This window comes from Rhinopithecus bieti, unplaced genomic scaffold (genome assembly GCF_001698545.2).
Source record: "Rhinopithecus bieti isolate Rb0 unplaced genomic scaffold, ASM169854v2 scaffold_54331, whole genome shotgun sequence".
Taxonomy (NCBI): domain Eukaryota; kingdom Metazoa; phylum Chordata; class Mammalia; order Primates; family Cercopithecidae; genus Rhinopithecus; species Rhinopithecus bieti.
In genome coordinates this window covers 653,487-672,151 of record NW_016821659.1, presented here as the reverse complement: position 1 = coordinate 672,151, position 18,665 = coordinate 653,487, and the positions used below count along the sequence as shown (strand labels likewise).

At 50.9% G+C, this 18,665-nt stretch overlaps 3 protein-coding genes across 4 annotated transcripts in view; 2 read left to right on the top strand and 1 right to left on the bottom strand.

Moving 5' to 3' along the window:
- SNRNP200 (small nuclear ribonucleoprotein U5 subunit 200) overlaps nt 1-5,845 on the top strand; it is a 31,584-nt gene extending 25,739 nt beyond the window's left edge. The window contains exons 36-45 of the mRNA XM_017860469.1: nt 935-1,043; nt 1,496-1,685; nt 1,783-1,947; nt 2,148-2,269; nt 2,553-2,696; nt 2,793-2,969; nt 3,266-3,426; nt 3,522-3,603; nt 4,835-4,927; nt 5,029-5,845. Of these exons, the coding sequence (XP_017715958.1) occupies nt 935-1,043; nt 1,496-1,685; nt 1,783-1,947; nt 2,148-2,269; nt 2,553-2,696; nt 2,793-2,969; nt 3,266-3,426; nt 3,522-3,603; nt 4,835-4,927; nt 5,029-5,172 (1,387 nt within the window). The 3' untranslated portion in view covers nt 5,173-5,845. The remainder of the gene's footprint in view (nt 1-934; nt 1,044-1,495; nt 1,686-1,782; nt 1,948-2,147; nt 2,270-2,552; nt 2,697-2,792; nt 2,970-3,265; nt 3,427-3,521; nt 3,604-4,834; nt 4,928-5,028) is intronic.
- Nucleotides 5,846-8,488: 2,643 nt separating this feature from the next.
- Nucleotides 8,489-13,950, bottom strand: CIAO1 (cytosolic iron-sulfur assembly component 1). Its single transcript, XM_017860470.1, has 7 exons — nt 13,543-13,950; nt 12,563-12,711; nt 12,296-12,407; nt 12,105-12,193; nt 11,361-11,562; nt 10,688-10,775; nt 8,489-9,019 (listed from the first exon to the last, which is right to left on the bottom strand). The coding sequence occupies exons 1-7, from the start codon at nt 13,679-13,681 to the stop codon at nt 8,779-8,781; spliced, it is 1,020 nt and encodes a 339-aa protein (XP_017715959.1). The 5' UTR covers nt 13,682-13,950; the 3' UTR covers nt 8,489-8,778.
- A 53-nt stretch (nt 13,951-14,003) lies between these two features.
- TMEM127 (transmembrane protein 127) overlaps nt 14,004-18,665 on the top strand; it is a 16,401-nt gene continuing 11,739 nt past the window's right edge. The window contains exons 1-2 of one of the 2 annotated variants that reach the window (XM_017860472.1): nt 14,004-14,164; nt 14,548-14,899. In XM_017860472.1, coding sequence (XP_017715961.1) covers nt 14,656-14,899 — 244 coding nt within the window. In that variant the 5' untranslated portion in view covers nt 14,004-14,164; nt 14,548-14,655. Of the gene's footprint in view, nt 14,165-14,524; nt 14,900-18,665 lie in introns of both variants that reach the window. The other variant, XM_017860471.1, reaches the window with a different exon arrangement.

The following is an 18,665-nucleotide window of genomic DNA, read 5'->3' as shown; positions in this document are numbered from 1 at the left end:
TTTTTTTTTGAGACAATCTTGTTCTGTCATTTAGGCTGGAATGCAGTGGTATGATCTCGGCCCACTACAGCCTCTGCCTCCCAGGCTCAAGCAATCATCCTGCTTCAGTCTCCCAAGTAGCTGGGACTACCAGCATGTGCTGCCACTCTCAGCTAATTTTTGCTTTTTTTTTTTTTTTGTATAGATGGGTTTTCACCGTGTTGCCCAGGCTGGTCTTGAACTCCTGAGCTCAAATGATTCACCCACCCAAAGTGCTTTACAGGCGTGAGTTATGGTGCCTGGCCCAATGCTTAATAACTTTTTCCCGAAATGCAGATTAGTTTGAAGTGAAATTTACGGGTTCATTTTTAATGTTTGAACCTGCTTCTAGGTTGGGTTAAAGTCAGGTGACTTGATGACTCATGAAATGCACAGCTATGAAGTTCGGAAAGTGTGGTGGTGCGCACCTGTAGTCCCACCTGCTCTGGAGGCTGAAGTGAGAAGATCCCTTGAGCCTAGGAGGTCAAGGCTGCAGTGAGCCATGGCTGTGCCACTGCATTCCAGCATGGACAGTAGAGCAAGATGCTCTATCAAAAAACAAATTAAAAAATAAAAAAAAAGTTTTTTTAATTAAAGGAGAAAAGTTTGGGAAGTTTGACTTACATATTTGATCCTCGAATAGGGAGTTATTTTGGTTTTGGCATTAGTTTTGTAGCCTGGTTCATGGCACTTGAGCAGCAAATTCATGGCCCTTACACTAAATGCTAAAATGATGTACAGGGCAACCAGTGAAGCCAGTTCTAAGTGCAGAGATTCATAAACAGAGTCGTGCTGTGATTTGACCACGCCTCCCCGTATTTACATTTTACTGTTACTTAGCGGAGGGAGTCGGGCCTCCTGAGCATGGTCTCCGTGTTGAGGCGGCTTTTCCTTCTTTCCCCGCATCTGTCACCAGCTATGTGGATTACCCCATCTACGACGTGCTTCAGATGGTGGGTCACGCCAACCGCCCTTTGCAGGACGATGAGGGACGCTGCGTTATCATGTGTCAGGGCTCCAAGAAGGTCAGTCCTGGACTCATGCAGCCTCTTGGATCCGGAGCCTCAGAATGGATTCTTTAATCCTTCTTTTGATAGATGTCTTCAGTAATTTTAGTCTCTTAACTTCTGCCTCTCTTATTTACACAATTCTTTCGTAACGAGCCTGCCACCCATTTGGAATTTTGCTGCCTTTTGCTTTTGCTGCTGCCGTTGGCTCCACGTGTTGAGGGCTTCGCCGGCTAGTTGGTTCCCTCCTTCCTCACTGGGCTGCCCACTGCTCTGCCCTCGTGACTTGCTGTGCCTCTGTTCCCACTGCGTATTGTCGCCAGTGACGCACTTTCTAAACGTGTGGCTTCTTCCATTTTGGTATTAGTTAGGTCTCACATGGGGACCATGCCCTGTTGATTTGCCCTTGGCCCTTTGTGACCATGTTGTCACTAATTCTTTATTAATGCTTCTCCTTCTCCAACCCACAGGATTTCTTCAAGAAGTTCTTATATGAGCCATTGCCAGTGGAGTCTCACCTGGACCACTGTATGCATGACCACTTCAATGCTGAGATCGTCACCAAGACCATTGAGAACAAGCAGGACGCTGTGGACTATCTCACCTGGACCTTTCTGTACCGCCGCATGACACAGAACCCCAATTACTACAACCTGCAGGGTCAGTGGCCTTGGGAGCACATGTGATTCTTTGGTGGTTCTCACAGCCTTTGCTGGGCATCTTCTCAAGGCTCCCCACTCACCTCTCACCTCCGTAGGCATCTCCCATCGTCACTTGTCCGACCACTTGTCAGAGCTGGTGGAGCAGACCCTGAGTGACCTGGAGCAGTCCAAGTGCATCAGCATCGAGGACGAGATGGATGTGGCACCTCTGAACCTGGGCATGATCGCTGCCTACTATTACATCAACTACACCACCATTGGTGAGGCCCGGCACGGCCCGTGTCCTGTCCGTGGGAGCCTTCTCACACACGGGTCAGCAGCCCACTGGGATGAGAGGTCCGCCCGTGTCTGTCAGCGGGATGACGCTGCAGGGGAGAGCAGGGGAGAGCAGGGGAGCCCAGGCAGTTCTGCTCCTTCTCCGCCTGCTTTTGGCTTCTCTCAAATGTCCTTTTTCTGTCAGAGCTCTTCAGCATGTCCCTCAATGCCAAGACCAAGGTGCGAGGGCTTATCGAGATCATCTCCAATGCGGCCGAGTACGAGAACATTCCCATCCGGCACCATGAAGACAACCTCCTGCGGCAGGTGAGGACGGCAGCTTCAGGAGAACATCCTGGAACAGCAAACTCTGCCTGTGTGCCCAGAGCACATGGCATCCCTGCCACCAACACCCCCATATGCATCCCCCGACCCCCGCCATATGTCCTCCCCTCCATACCCCCCTCACACCCATCTCCATCCCACTGCCACCCATGTGCCTCGGGGTGTTGAAGGGCTGTGTGAGCCTGGGCCACGTGGGGCTTTGGCCTGAGCCCGTCTCAGGCAGGGTCACCTGTTCATCACCAACTATTTTTCTTCCACTTCATAGTTGGCTCAGAAGGTCCCCCACAAGCTGAATAACCCTAAGTTCAATGATCCGCACGTCAAGACCAACCTGCTCCTGCAGGCTCACCTGTCCCGCATGCAGCTGAGTGCTGAGTTGCAGTCAGATACGGAGGAAATCCTTAGTAAGGTAGAGTGTGGGTGTGGGTGTGGGGCAGAGGGGCCAGTGGTGCTCCAGATGTCTCAGCTCAACCTCGCCCACTTTGGTATGCCTTTTCGTGTTCAGGCAATCCGGCTTATCCAGGCCTGTGTGGATGTCCTCTCCAGCAATGGGTGGCTCAGCCCTGCTCTGGCAGCTATGGAACTGGCCCAGATGGTCACCCAAGCCATGTGGTCCAAGGACTCATACCTGAAGCAGCTGCCACACTTCACCTCGGAGCATATCAAACGTTGCACAGACAAGGTGAGCTGGGTCAGCCTAGAGGGTCAGGTGGGTGAGCCTGAGGGCCTAGTGTTGTGGACCGAGGGTGGGTTGCGGGAGGTGGGTCTCAGTGAGTGAAACTTGTAGTTATGGTTCCTCTGAAGGTGCTCCCTGTTGAGATGCTAGAGAGGCTGCCAACTGTGGGCCGTGTTCTTTCTGCAACTGTTTTCTCTAGATGACTTGATGGTGTAGGAGGTAAAATTAGCAGCTCTTGGCGCCTGTGTCATTTGCTGTTGGCCTGTGTTCTCTCTTTCCTGACGTCTGAATACTCACTGCAGGGAGTGGAGAGTGTTTTCGACATCATGGAGATGGAGGATGAAGAACGGAACGCATTGCTTCAGCTGACTGACAGCCAGATTGCAGATGTGGCTCGCTTTTGTAACCGCTACCCTAATATCGAACTGTCTTATGAGGTGGTGGATAAGGACAGCATCCGCAGGTGAGCCAGTGGTGGTACCTGTTGGGCACAGCATGATAGTATGCTGGGAGCCCACTGCCACATCACTGATGTGTGCCCCTCCTCTCCCCCTGCAGTGGTGGGCCAGTTGTGGTGCTGGTGCAGCTGGAGCGAGAGGAGGAAGTCACAGGCCCTGTCATTGCGCCCCTCTTCCCGCAGGTGCGTCCTGGTAGCTGGCTTGGCCAGGTGTCAACTCCCCTATCCGCTGGCTAGGTGCATGGTACAAGGGCACACTGTCCCTGAGGGAGGGAAACTTCAGACTGATAATGAGCTTACAAGGCTGAGAATTAATCTTGAGGCTATGGGTTTTTTTTTTTTTTTCTGTTTATTTCTGCTTAAACAATTTAGAGCCGGGCACGGTGGCTCACGCCTGTAATCCCAGCACTTTGGAAGGCCAAGGTGGGCAGATGACGAGGGCAGGAGTTCGAGACCAGCCTGGCCAACATAGTGAAACCTCATCTCTACTAAAAATACAAAAATTTGCCACACCTGATGGTGGGCACCTGTAGTCCCAGCTACTCGGGAGGCTGAGGCAGGAGAATCACTTGAACCGGGAGGTGGAGGCTGCAGCGAGCTGAGATTGCCACACTGCACAGCAGCCTAGGCAACAATGTGAGACTTCGTCTCAAAAAAAAAAAAAAGATTTAGATGACTGGTCATTGTTAAACCCGTCAGTCGTGCAGTATTTCCATCTCTCTGGCTGTTTCAGATGCATTTGTCTTTAACTCCCATGGCTCCAGGACACTTGGGCTTTCCTGGTCGTTCCTTCTTTTTTCTCACTTTTTTCTTACTGTGCTTCTGGGTGCTTGGTTTTTTACCACCAGAAATAAATTCTGGTTCTCTTTATATGGGAGAAGAATTGAAGGTTGACAGCAGAAACCAGATCCTGTCATGTGTAATTCACAGGGTCTGAGTAACGAGTGCTTTTAACTAGGACTCCTGGTCTTTGTGACAGTGGGGCGGCCGGTAGACAGGGCTGCAAGGCCTGCTGGGGATCATCTCTGTGCACATTCAGCTCTGGGTTAAGTTTTTTCTCATCTGACAGATATGCCCTGTACTTAAAGTATCTCTAAGGAACTCAAAGCTACCAGGCCCCAAAGACTAGACCTCTAATAGTAGTACCTTGGACTTAGCAGCAGGTACTAAGCGGGATAAGGTACCTTGGCACAAGGAAGTGAGCCAGAACCAACAAATGAGTTCATCTACTTACTTAAATAAGCCTGTTTGAGACAACTTTTGACAGTACTAAAATGTTGTATCTAATTGTATTTCGGGAAGAAACTTTGGAAAGCTGATTTTTGTTATTTCTTTTGTAACCGTAACTGTTTTCATGGCTGCCTATGGCCATCAAGTTTTACATGCTGAAATTCTTGGTTTTGGATCACTGCAGAAACGTGAAGAGGGCTGGTGGGTGGTGATTGGAGACGCGAAGTCCAATAGTCTCATCTCCATCAAGAGGCTGACCCTCCAGCAGAAGGCCAAGGTGAGTGTGTCCACTGGCCCCAGCATTTGTTCCGGCATGGGGGAAGGGTGAGAATGCTTCCTGTGTCCATGCTCATAATGATTTCTGCCTGCTCTTTCTAGGTGAAGTTGGACTTTGTGGCCCCAGCCACTGGCGCCCACAACTACACTCTGTACTTCATGAGTGACGCTTACATGGGATGTGACCAGGAGTACAAATTCAGTGTGGATGTGAAAGAAGCCGAGACGGACAGTGATTCAGATTGAGTCCTGAGGCATGTACTCTTGGGTAAAGGAGAGTCGAGCCTGAATTAGGAATGTGTACCTTGTAGGGATCCTGGTTGTGGGGACCAGGTCTGTGGGCCTGAGGTCTGGCCAGCCAGGGCTGGTGCTGTCCCTACCCACCTCCACTTCCTTTTCCCTTGCTCACTCTGGATCCAGTGACAGCAGGTGTCACGGGTGAAGCATAAATCATATATAGCATTTTCAGACATGTTCCTGGTAGTTCTTTTGAGTCTGATATTCTAATAAAATAATTTGTAGAAACCATTTGTGTTTGCAGTGATTCCAAATTAAAAGTTTTCTTTCTCCAACCTGAGGGCATGGCCAGAAAAACCTGGTTATTTTTTAGCCATAAACGTGCTTGTAATGAGTGCTTCTGGAGGACAGACCTGCTCATTAGGCGTGCTGTCCCCTGTAGCCTTGTGAGTCAGCATGGAGGAGGGAACATCCGACTGTGGCCTGGCCCCAGTGGTACCCACACATCAGCACAACCACAGGAACCAACACTGAGCCCCGGAAGCTAGATCACAGGTTAGGCGTTTCTCTAGATGGGTGTTCTGAAATCTGCAGTGTCTGCTCCTGGGAGGCAGCACCAGAAAGGACACTGAAATGTACCAGCTGGATGTGACCCAGTCTTAATAAACAGGTTTTCTAATCCAGATCTGATTGTCTCCAAATTCTTACCTTCTGTTCTTTAGACTAAATGCACACAAAACTGAAAGACGAGTCTGAGGGGCAGCTTCCTCAGGGTAGCAGTTTTCAAATGATTTGGTGGTAGGACCTCTTTACGCTACTAAAAGCTAAGAACCTCAAAGAGCTTTTTTTTTTCTTTTTAAATAACAAATCTATTTTTCACAGTTCCGGAGGTTGCCCCAAAAAGCTTTTCTTCTAGGTTAACGCACTTTTAAATCATGTTAACTTTTTTTTTTTTTAAATACAGACAGGGTTTAGCATGTTGCCCAGGCTGATCTTGAATTCCTGAGCGCAAGTGATCTCCCCACCTCAGCCTCCCAGAAGTGCTGGGATTACAGGCATGAGCCACCATGCCCCGTCCATGTTAACATTTTTTGTGAAGAATAACTTCCAAAACAATCCAAGGAGAAGAGTGGCGTCTTACAATATCTTTAGTCTCTTGTTATAAGAAACACTTGAATTCTTACAGCTGCTTCTACATCCAAACTGGTTTTCATTGCAATAAGCTGACTCCACACAGACGCACAGGTGGAAGACGGGTTCTAAACAGTCTCTTCAGCGAATTGTGGCTGTTCTCTGATGCCAAGACAAGTGATACTGTTTTTTGTTTTTTTTGAAACAGAGTCTCACGGTGCCACCCAGGCTGGAGTGCAATGGCATGATCTGGGCTCACTGCAGCCTCCACCTCCTGGGTTCACACGATTCTCCTGCCTCAGGCTCCGGAGTAGCTGGGACTACAAGGGGTCTGCCACCACGCCCAGCTAATTTTTGTAATTTTAGTAGAGATGGGCTTTCACCATATTGGCCAGGCTGGTCTTGAACTCCTGACTTTGTGACCCACTCACCTCGGCCTCCCAAAGTGCTGGGATTACAGGCGTGAGCCACCGCGCCCGGCTTACTACAAGTGATAGTTTCTTAAAGGCAATGTGGACTCTGAAAACTTGATTCACTCTTATATTGTTAATACATTAAAATCCACTGGCCTGTCTTACACTTTTGAATGAATCTTCGAGCCACGTATGATTTTGTAACATCACGTACTGGTTTTGGAAAACTGGTTCACTGAATTCTTCCAAATGAAATGCATTTCATTATACAAATCACATTTGTTAATATCCCCAACAATAAAGCTCATGGTAGAGTACAGATTTTCAGAAATTCTGATTTTTGCTTGAAAGCTTTCTTTTATCATTGGCAACACTATCAGTTGTTTCCCTTGAAGTGAGAGGCTCATTCCATTCATTTCCCAGAAAATGTCAGCCAAATATTCAAGTCTAAATACCATAATCTGCTAGTTCTTTCAACTCTAAAGGGCATGCCTTGAACACAGCCAATTCAGCTTGCAACTCAATGGTACCACTGCTTTTCCTCAAAGCATCCATACTTCAGTGCACAGCAGAGGGGCTTTATGCATTATTTCAGTCGTCTCAGAGTCTAAGTGTTCTCAAGGTCAACTTTTTTTTTTTTTTTCTGAGACAGGGTTTTGCTCGTTGCCCCGGCTGGAGTGCAATGGTGCGATCTTGGCTCACTGCAACCTCCACCTACTGGCTTCAAGTGATTCTCTTGCCTCGGCCTCCTAAGTAGCTGGAATTACAGGCATGCACCACCACGCCCAGCTAATTTTGTATTTTTAGTAGAGACAGGGTTTCTCCATGTTGGTCAGGCTGGTCTCGAACTCCTGACCTCAGGTGACCCACCCACCTCAGCCTCCCAAAGCGCTGGGATTACAGGTGTGAGCCACAGCGCTGGCTAAGTCAACATTTAGTATAGTTAATCACTGATATTTGTTCTAACCAGGACATGTCAAAACTACTAGAAGTTTGCTGCCACCACCTTGATTCATGCCGCAGTGCCAACAGTTGACCTCAGAGATCCTCCCTGAAAGGGTCTGGGGACTCCCAGGATCTGCAGACCACATTCTTCGAGAACCACTACTCTAGGTATCGCCCCACTGTCTTTCTAAAATCTAAGGTCACGGCTTAAACTTAGGGGAAGGCTGTAGCTTTGGAGACCACTGTCACGTCCATGTAGAACTGTCAAGAGACGACTTGAGTGTGCCTGAAAACTGCCTGCCGATGGCAGTGTTTCTCGACTGGTTTTCATCGCTAGTCCCCTAGGGAGCCTTCTTCCTGATCACTCCCTGCCATGAAAATGGAATGTCACAGCCACACTATATGTGCTGTGGGCCTTAGGAGGGCCACAAACTGATTTTTTTTTTATCCCTACTGAAGAACCAATTTGCATCCCTTTGAGAATATAGGGCTTGTGGCCAGTAATAACTCTCCCTTTTCTTGTCTTTCCCCATTTTTTTCTATCCCCCGTTGCCATCACAGCTTAACGGTGCAGGAGGTATAAAAGGGTTTCTAAGGGAAAGCAGAGGTGCCCCTCACTCAAACCTACATTCAGAAAAAAAATTTCCTTCAGTATTGACTGAATGTCTTAAATGCAAAGATTTACACAAACTGGGAAGGCAGGACCTATTTCAGACAAGGATTCACCATGGAATTCTTTTATGAATATCCTTATAAAATAGGACTTGGGATGCAGATGGATTATTTAAGTCTTACAACTTCAGAAAGGCCTGAGACACACCCCTTCCTACTATATATAGTGATTATAAATAGTATATTTACCTCCAAAGAATTTAACACTGTGCCCTAATGCAAGAAAAATCTGTGGTATAACAAGGTACTGATGTTCTGTAGCTCTTTACTGAAGGCCTCACGTCAAAGGAGGGGAAGGAGAGCAATTCTGTGGCTCCGTACTTCTACCCAAGTCTGAAGAGAAGTGAGCCAAGTTAAATGAAGGTCAAGGATGCTCCTCCTGGTCCTCTCAGGGGCTGGGAAAGTCTTACGACGTTTTCTGGGGAGTCATTACTCTGTCCGAAGTCGAGGTAGCTCAGAGGTCTTCAGGCCGCTGGTACTTCCAGAAGGCCACCTCCCCATCATCACTGCAGGAGGCCAGCAGCCCTGGCTCCTTGGGGTTCCAGGCCACACAGTTGACATCCTGGGAATGGGCCTGGTGCAAGTGGGCTGTCAGGGAGAAGGTGGGCTGTTGTGGATCCGAGTTGGGATCCTCCTGAAACACGCGGATTGCGTCGTCCCCACAAGCTGTAGCCAGAGCCCCTGTCAGCTGACACCTGGGAGGAAAGTGACATCAGTGGTACACCTGACAGATTAGGCCAGGCTTGGTCCATGGTTCCTGGCCTGTTCTCTTCCCTAACTTCAGGCCTCGGCTAAAAACCTCTTATTAAAATGTTTCCTTAACTAATAAGGAGTCACAAATATCACCCACTTATATCCGCAGATGCTGCAATCTAGTTTTTTCCCCTACTATGATTACCCTAAAAAACAACATGCAATTATGAACTGCACTTTTCTCACTTGGCATAAGCAGTTTCCCATGTCATAAAGGTTTTTTTTTTGAGATGGTTCACTGCAACCTCCGCCTCCCAGGTTCAAGCGATTCTCCTGCCTCAGCCTCCCAAGTAGCTGGGACTACAGGCATGTGCCACCATGTCCGGCTAAGTTTTGTATTTTCAGCAGAGACAGGGTTTCATCACATTGGCCAGGCTGGTCTCAAACTCCTGACCTCAAGTGATCCACCCACCTCAGCCTCCCAAAGTGCTGGGATGACAGGCATGAGTCACTGGGCCCAGCCATCATAAAGTATTTATTTATTTTTTTTAGATGGAGTCTTGCTCTATCACCAGGCTGGAGTGCAGTGGTGCAATCTCGGCTCACTGCAACCTCTGCCTCTCAGGTTCAAGCGATTCTCCTGCCTCAGCCTCCGAGTAGCTGGGATTACAGGCGCGCACCACCACGCCCAGCTAATTTTTGTATTTTTAGCAGAGACAGGGTTTCACCACATTGGTCAGGCTGGTCTTGAACTCCTGACATCATGATTCGCCTACCTCGGCCTCCTAAAGTGTTGGGATTACAGGCGTGACCCACCGCTCCCCACCCCATCGTAAAGTATTCTTAACCCATTTCTTTAAACAGTGATATAACAAGCTAAGTTCTACCATAATTTACTTAAGTTCACTTTTGTTAAATAGGTGATTCCTAAATGTTTGCTAATATAAAGCAAGCTTGAGTACTCAGTTTTTTTCACTGTTTTGGATTATTTCCTAGGGATCAATTCTCAGGGCCAGAACTACCCTCTGACCTACTCTCCTATATGAATGGTGCAGCTTTTCCAGCTTCTGCAAGGGCACAGTCAGCGTTACCCATAAAAACCCCAGCCACTGCCGGGTGCGGTGGCTCACGCCTGTAATCCCAGCACTTTGGGAGGCCAAGGCGGGCGGATCACAAGGTCAGGAGATCGAGACCATCCTGGCTAACACGGTGAAACCCTATCTCTACCAAAAAAAAAAAAAATTAGGCGGGCATGGTGGTGGGCGCTACAATCCCAGCTACTCAGGAGGCTGAGGCAGGAGAATGGCGTGAACCCGGGAGGCGGAGCTTGCAGTGAGCCAAGATCACGCCACTGCACTCCAGCCTGGGCGACAGAGCGAGACTCCGTCTCAAAATAAATAAATAAATAAATAACAACCCATCATGAATGCACAGATTCGGTAACTTCTGGACGGCACAAGCTGTGTGAACCCCGAGTGCTGGTGCTGCCCTCACAGCCTGGGACTGTTCCCTGCTCCTGTGAATGCCAGCCCAGCCAGCTGTAAAGCAGCATGCTAGAGTCAGGCCTGATAGGGAATGGGGGTGGCTGCCCTCAATTCCTAAGCACTCCCCCAGGGTTGCAGAGGACTGCATGGGGCATGATGGGATGGGGGTGCGGGATGGAGTCTTACCAAGCAACGTCATAAATGGTCCTTGAGTGGAAGCCCGACAAAGTACAGATACATTTCCAACTGGGGTCAGAGCCGCTGCATGCCACCCCTGCAAGACAGACTTCTCTTACACTTAAGACGTTCCTATGTCCCAGGCGCCTCAAAGGAGAACCTAACTTAGCTTCCCTCACCCTCATCTTCAACTGATTATGAGTCCACGTCTCCATTCCTGTACCTATCCCCGCTGATCTGCCTTACACACTCTGGCCAGACTGGCCTTTCTCAAGCAGAATTCCGAGAAGGAAACGTCCCTGTTCTGCTGCCACCCACCAGCCAACCCAACCCACTTTATTCCTCTCCAAACCCTAGATGTCCTATGCCCCATTTAAATGAATTACCACGCCTCACTAAGTCTGAGCATTCCCGCCATTGTTATCTTTACTCACGCTGTTGAGTTTCCACTTGGAATTCTCACGTGAAATTCTCATGTTAAAATCCTACATACCCTTTCAAATTCAGATGCAACGGCCCCTGTTCCACAAAGCTTTCCTGATTGTTCCAGTACTCTATCCCGAGCCCTTTTGTGGCACATCTTACCTTTTACCCCCATTTGCTCCGACTCATGTATGTGTCTTAGCAGACTGTGAACCCCTTGAGAGATGGGTCTTCTTTAGATCTACTAATGGACCCTCACCTTGTTCGTTGCCTGGTAGATACTGACGCCAGATGCGCACAGTGCGGTCATCACTACAAGATGCCAAGCGCTGGCCACTCGGGTCAAAGGCCAAGCTCCACACAGTGGACTCATGGCCCTCAAGGGTGGCACAGCATACCCAGTCATCCTCTTCCTCCCGGTACAGCTTCACTGTGTCATCGTAGCTGGCAGAAGCTAAGAGCTGGGGGAAGAGGGAAAGGAGACCCAACACGTGTCTGTGTGGCCCAGGAAGTGCAGGACCGGTCAGTCCCAGGGATCTGCTTTTATGTTTTTATTTCATTTTATTATTTATTTGAGACGACGTTTCGCTCTTGTTGCCCAGGCTGGAGTGCAATAGCACGATCTCGGCTCACTGTAACCCCCATCTCCCAGGTTCAAGCAATTCTCCTGCCTCAGCCTCCTGAGTAGCTGGGATTACAGGCATGCACCATCATGCCCAGCTAATTTTGTATTTTTAGTAGAGACGGAGTTTTACCAAGTTGGCCAGGCTAGTCTTGAATTTCTGACCTCAGATGATAGACCCACTGTGGCCTCCCAAAGTGCTGAGATTACAGGTGTGAGCCATCACGCCCAGCTGGATCTGTTTTTATAAAGGGACTAATGTTTTTTGTTCACAGATGGAGGTCCCTGTAAAAGCTAGATTAAGGCTGAAAAGCAGAGGAAGGCTGAGCACAAGCCTGCACACCAGAGCCCTTCCCACAAGAGACCCTGCCTGACTCTTACCTCCTGACTTGGGTGCCAAACCACATGCTTGACATCCTGTGTGTGGGAGTTGAGAACACTGACACATTCATACTCATCCTCTTCATCAACTGTGGAAGAGAAAAAGAAGGGAACCCAAGAGCGGACCCTGTCACGGACACGGAGGGGGGTGTCAGGTGGTTCCCAATCCACCTGGAGGGACCTGGACTCACCTTCCCAGACCCAAACACTCTTATCTCGGCTGCAAGTGGCCAGGAGGTTGCCAGATGGGGCCCAAGCCACTGACTTGACCTCATTTTCATGGCCCTCGAGCGTGGTTACACACTGTGAAAGGAGAAGGAAAATGAGAATTAACAGCAGCTAACACCGCTAAGGCCCTTCCCATGGGTACAGCCCAATTGGCGCAGGTTGGCTCAGGTTCCTGAACCAGCTCTGGGGAGGAAACAGGCAATAATTCTGGTTCCAACCAGCCTGGGTACCTCAAAGTCATCGTGGTTCTTCTTCCAAATGCAAGTGGTAGCATCAAAGCTGGCAGAGGCCAGGTAATTACCGCAGGGGGACCAGGCCACCTTCCGCACCGTGCGCTGGTGGCCTTCAGAAAGGACAGACTTGCAGATCCAGCTGTCACCTAAAGGTGGAGCGCAGGCCAGGCTCTGGAGCTGGGTGCAGCACCATGAAGACATTCGATATTGGGGGCATACTGGGGGCTAGCACTGGAGTCAAGCTAGTGGGGGAAAGCTCAGGGAGTGTCTTTCACAGCTTTTACAAAGATGCAACTGACTCTACTTCCTCTGGAGGCTTTTTTTTTTTTTTTGAGACCGAGTTTTTGCTCTGATGCCCAGGCTGGAGTGCGATGGCACAATCCCGGCTCACTGCAACCTTCGCCTCCCGGGTTCAAGGGATTCTCCTGCCTCAGCCTCCAGAGTAGCTGGGGTTACAGGTGCCCGCCACCACGCCCCGCTAATTTTGTATTTGTAGTGGAGACGGGGTTTCACCATGTTGCCCAACCTGGTCTCGACCTCTTGACCTCAGGTGATCTACCCGCCTCTGCTTCCCAAACTGCTAGGATTACAGGCGTGAGCCACCGCGCCCAGCCTCTGGAGGCATCTTTCTAAAACAAATCTAATCTAAAATTGCTATTGGTTCCCCAAAGCCCTCGGGATAAAATGTGACAATCCAGTCGCAAGTTACTCTGAAAGCCACTTTCCTAACACCCTCCTTTTCCCATTTTCCTTCCTCAGCAGCTACCACAATTCCCTCGACATTTCACCTTGTCTGCTGACGTTTTTCCTCCCAGCAGTCGCAGACTTCTTTGCCTATAAAGCCTTTCTGGGGGTGGCTAACATCCGACCCTCCCTCCGCCAGGAACAGGGTCAGCCTCCCCCGCAGGCTGAGCGCCCGCACGACGCGCAAGCGGAGCCCACAGCGCCGAGGGCCGCGCAGCCAGGCTGGGCCTTACCCTCCGTGCCCCAGATGCGGATTCTCCGGTCGCCGCCGCACGAGGCCAGCAGGGTCCCCGCGGGGTTCCAAGCCAGGAACCAGCAGCGGGAGTCCGGGTGCGCCGGGACACGGCCCAGCAGCACCAGCGAGTCCTTCATGGCGGCCCGACGCACGGGGAGGTGGGGGCGGGCAGGGTCCGCGGCGCAGACAGCGGGTCTCACCGCGCGCGTCTGCGTACCGCCCACTCCAGGCTTCCGCGGCCAACTGAGGATCCCGCTTCCGCCGGAGGACCGGAGTCGCCCCGGGAACTCAGCTGCTCACTGCTGCGGCCGCGATACCCTCTGGGAGTTGTAGTCGCTCCCCACACTTCGGCAGGGAAAGCATCGCGGGACCGCCTCGAACTACCAGTCCCGTGAGGCCCTGCGCAGAGCCCGGCGGCGCGCCCAGGCTGTGACGCGCGCGGGGGACGGGGCGGGGAGCCGGAGGAGGCGGAGGCAGAGGAGGAGGAAGCCGGAAGTGCATCGAACCCGGGTCTGTACGGGCGTTGCGGGATTGGGGCCTGGGAACGCTCGGCCCCCGGCAGCCGAGAAGCCCGTGACTGGGCTGAGCGGCGCCATCCCAGCCCTGTGGCCTGCTGACTGGTGAGGAACAATGGGCGGCGTGGGGAGGGTCTTTTCTCCGCACAGGTCACATTCCAAACCGCCGGTCCCAGATCACCGTTCCCTGATCCCCGCGGCCCAGCCCGGTCCTCCGCCCCTCGGCACCCTTTGGCCGAGACCCTGAGTCCGGGTCTTTGCTCCCGCGGTAGCCGATCCCCGATCCCTCCGTCCCCTGGAGACTCGAGTCTGCCCATACCCCATCTGGCCCCCGGCCCTGTCCAGTTTTCGTCCCGCAATCCCATTCCGGAGTCTCCTGTCTCTGTCCCCCGAATCCCCGCAGCCCTCCCCGTCTCCGTCAGCACTGGGTCCCACCCCCCTATCCTCTGGTGTCAACCCTGACAGCCCAGTGCCGGTCTCACCTGCAGCGAGCCCGGAGCGTTGCTCTCCTCCACCGGACTGTCAGGCTCTGCGCGCCCCGCGGAGGTCGGTGGCGACCAGCAGCGACTGCGGAGCGACGGCGGGCGGCCCCGGGCATGTACGCCCCCGGAGGCGCAGGGCTGCCCGGCGGGCGCCGGCGGAGGAGTCCGGGAGGCAGCGCTCTGCCCAAGCAGCCGGAGCGTAGCCTGGCCTCGGCCCTGCCTGGCGCCCTGTCCATCACGGCGCTGTGCACTGCCCTCGCCGAGCCTGCCTGGTTGCACATCCACGGAGGCACCTGTTCGCGCCAGGAGCTGGGGGTCTCCGACGTGTTGGGCTATGTGCACCCGGATCTGCTGAAAGGTGAGGGCGCTGCGCGCTGGCCCTTCAGGCCTCGGTGGGGGGCGGAATGTGTTCTGGCTGAAGCAGAGATAGCCAGGGACCAGACACTTGCTTGAAGGAAATGGCCCCATAGCTGCCTGGAGTTCATGCCCACCAGGTGGCTCTGTTTGGGGTCCGGCCCCTCATTAATTCTGATGTTATTCAGCTAAGCACCTACTCCTCACAGCCATGTTAATCCGGACTGCTGCTATTTTCGGATTCTGCTGGAGGAAGGACGCTGTGTATCGAGAAAAGATAAGGGTGCTAGGTATCACAGTTAGCTGGCCCCTTCTGAGAGTCTGTGAGATACGGAAAAGCTTCTTCGGGGCAGACTGATTAATGGAGAAAAAGGAACTTTTCATATGACTAGGATTTAAAAGGTATTTTAGAGTTCTGTGGTAATCGGATGTGTATTGGAGAAGAAGGGCATCTGTGGCATTTTAGGTCATCGGAAGACCGTCCCATTGCCACCCTCAGTACAACAGTTGGAATTTGGCTCTTGGAACCATTATAAGTGTGCCTGACAAAGGCAAGGTTGCTTTGTTCATCATCGTGCTTTCCAGCCAGATAGACAGCAGACTATGGGAGGGTCCTATGGGCCCCGTAGTTTATCCTGCCCAGTCTTGTCTCCAGTAAAAATTGTGTAGTGTGAGGACAGGACTGGACTGTATCACTTGCTTTTTACCCTAACAATGATCAATGTACCCCAAACAGTCCTTAGTAACAGCATAGTTCATCAACCCCAAGGTCTTTTGAGGCATCTTGAAGGTCTTATATCCTCTCTGTGCTATTCCCTGGCTGTGATGCATTCCAGATGTTTATTGCACCGCCTATCAGAAGCACCTCCTGTTAGATATCTTCATGTTCCCTCCTGAAGGATTCAGGCACCAGGATTCCGTGAAAAGGTCCAAGTTCCCCGCTGTGCATTGGACCGTACTCTGCTACTGCAGGTCTAGGCTGAAAAGCCTCATCCTTGTGGCCAAATGTTGCCTTTCTCTGAGTGTTCTCTTACTGTTTTCCATCTCTCTTGAGTTTGAGAAGCTGTAGGGTGATTTTGTAGAAGGTTGGGGGCTTCTGGTTGTTTCCGGATTTCACCTTCATGGTACTCTTTGCTGGGGTGGCTCATTAAAGCCAAAGTTATGCACACGACAGAGGCCTTATATGCAGCCTTTTCTGTGTCATGTTGCTAATGGTACAAAGAGCGTTAAGCTTGAGTGAGTCTTGGTGGTTTTCCTTTTAGCACATTGCCCTGTACTTGTTTTCTTTGAAGCACACATACCACCTTCCCACCACTAGACCCATCGGATCTAGAAAGCTAGATCTCTGAAATCTAGCACCGCATGGGGTGTGTTTAGCTGTGGCTCAGAAAAATGAATGATCTCCCCAAGGCTACCCAGTTGGGGGTGGCAGAGCTGGGACTACCCCACATCTGTTGATGCCAATATAAAATGATGCTGTGTCATGTATGGTTTTTATCCTTTGTTTTACTTCAGCTGTCATAAGAAAGAATCTCATAATTATTTCACTTTGGTGTGTATCCTTGTGGAAGGCATGTTAAAAATAAAAGTAAATTTTTGAGCCGGGCGTGGTGGCAGGCATCTGTAATCCCAGCTGCTCGGGAGGCTGAAGCAGGAGAATCGCTTGAACTCGGGAGTCAGAGGTTGCAGTGAGCTGAGATCACGCCATGGCACTCCAGCCTGGGCAACAAGAGCAAAACTCCATCTCAAAAAAAAAAAAAAAAAAAAAAGGCCAGGCGCGGTGGCTGGTGCTTCTGATCCCAGCACTTTGGGAGGCCGAGGTGGGTTCATTGCCTGAGGTCAAGAGTTCGAGAGCAGCCTGGCTAACATGGTGAAAGGAACCCTGTCTCTACTAAAAATACAAAAATGAGCCGAGTGTGGTGGCGCACGCCTGTAGTCCCAGATACTCTGAAGGCTGAGGCAGGAGAATCGCTTGAACCCTGGAAGCGGAAGAGTTGCAATGAGCCCGAGATCACACCACTGCACTCCAGCCTGGGCAACAGAGCAGAGCAAGACTCCATCTCAAAAAGAAAAAAGAAAAAAGAAGTACATTCTTGGTGCAGGTTCTTCTTTGTTCACATGTGTATTTACCCTTTCTAAGAAATTATTCAGGCCAGGCCAGGCATGGTGGCTAACACCTGGAATCCCACTACTTTGGGAGGCCGAGGCGGACGGATCGCATGAGGTCAGGAGTTCAAGATCAGCCTGGCCAACATGGTAAAACCCCATCACAACCAAAAATACAAAAATTAGCTAGGCCTGGTGGCTGGTGCCTCAACTACTCAGGAGGCTGTGGCAAGAGAATCGCTTGAACCTGGGACGTGATGTTGCAGTGAGCCCAGATCACACTACTGCACTCCAGCCTGGGCTACAGAGTGAGACTCCATCTCAAAAAAAAAGAAAAAAGAAAGAAATTACTCAGGCTCCGTTTTGTCTTTTGCAAAGCATGTTTTCTTAACCTTTTCGTTATGTTTGCTCACATATTTAGAGATCTGTGTGTAGTTTCCACTCGTTTGCCTGTGGACGTCTCCTAGGAGCACTTTGTGCCCATGAATAGGAGAGTTGGCATGGCACCTCATGAGCTATCACAGAAGAATCACGGAGGCCCCTGATTGCATCTTCTCTTCCTTGTCTTTGTACCTACTGGTTTTTTGATACCCAGTGGGCCTAATAGATGTCCTGACCTGGGAGCCTGGAGTATTCCACATCTCAGGAGGGAGCAGAACTGTCAAACGCAGATGTGGTGCATATAGATTTTTTTTTTTTTTTTTTTTGAGACAGAATTTTGCCCAGGCTGGAGTGCAGTGGCGCCATCTCGGCTCACTGCAACCTCCACCTCCTGGGTTCAAGCGATTCTCCTGTCTCAGCCTCACGAGTAGCTGGAATTACAGGTGCTCCACCACACCCGGCTAATTTTTGTATTTTTAGTAGAGATAAGGTTTCATCTTGTTGACCTGGCTGATCTTAAACTCCTGACCTCAAGTGATCCACCCGCCTTGGCTTCCTGAAGTGCTGAGATTACAGGCGTGAGCCACGGCTCCCGGACGCGTATAGATACTTCCAGAGCGAGAACAGGCCCTGCAGGTGTCTGCAGGTGATGGGAGTCAGGCAGCCAGCAGGCCCTGGAGCAGCCTTACCCTTTCTCAGCCCCTGCCCGAGTGCCACACTTTGACATTACACTAAGCACACGCCAGACCTGCGTTTTCCTCCTAAACAGCATCTCTGTTTGGTACTGTCATCAGCCCCACTTCACAAAGCTCCCAGTTCCGGGAGGCTGGGTGGTTTGCTCAGCTAATCCGAGTGGACATTTACTCCAAAGTCCATACTCTTACCGCAACACCTTAGTGAGCTCCGAGTTTACTTCCATCAAAGCTGCCCGAGGCTTATCACCTTCCTGTTCTAGTTGAGTTTTATCACAAGCCCAGCCAAAGCTGTGCTTTTTGTCATAACTTCATCACCTCAGTGCTGAGGCTCTAGTTGGTGATCCCAGGGCAAAGCCACTCTCCCGTTGTCATTCACAAAGCTTCAGAGGCTTTAGCCATGAAAGCTGGCTCCAAAGACCCCATCCTGGGCTGGGTGTGGTGGCTCACTCCTGTAATCTCAGCACTTTGGGAGGCTGAAGCAGGAGGCCAGGAGGATCTATTGTGTCCGGGAGTTCGAGGCCGCAGTGAGCTATCATTGTGGCCCATACTCTAGCCTGGGTGACAGAGTGAGACCCTTTTTCTAAAAAA

What these genes read in the sequence shown, in the direction of transcription:
- CIAO1 (XM_017860470.1), bottom strand. Translation starts at nt 13,681, where the DNA reads ATGAAGGACTCGCTGGTGCTGCTGGGCCGTGTCCCGGCGCACCCGGAC. An exon ending in TCTACCAGGCAACGAACAAG is followed by an intron (nt 10,776 to 11,360) that starts GTGAGGGTCCAT and finishes TCTGTCTTGCAG; the next exon opens with GGGTGGCATGCAGCGGCTCT. An exon ending in ACCATTTATGACGTTGCTTG is followed by an intron (nt 9,020 to 10,687) that starts GTAAGACTCCAT and finishes CTTTCCTCCCAG; the next exon opens with GTGTCAGCTGACAGGGGCTC.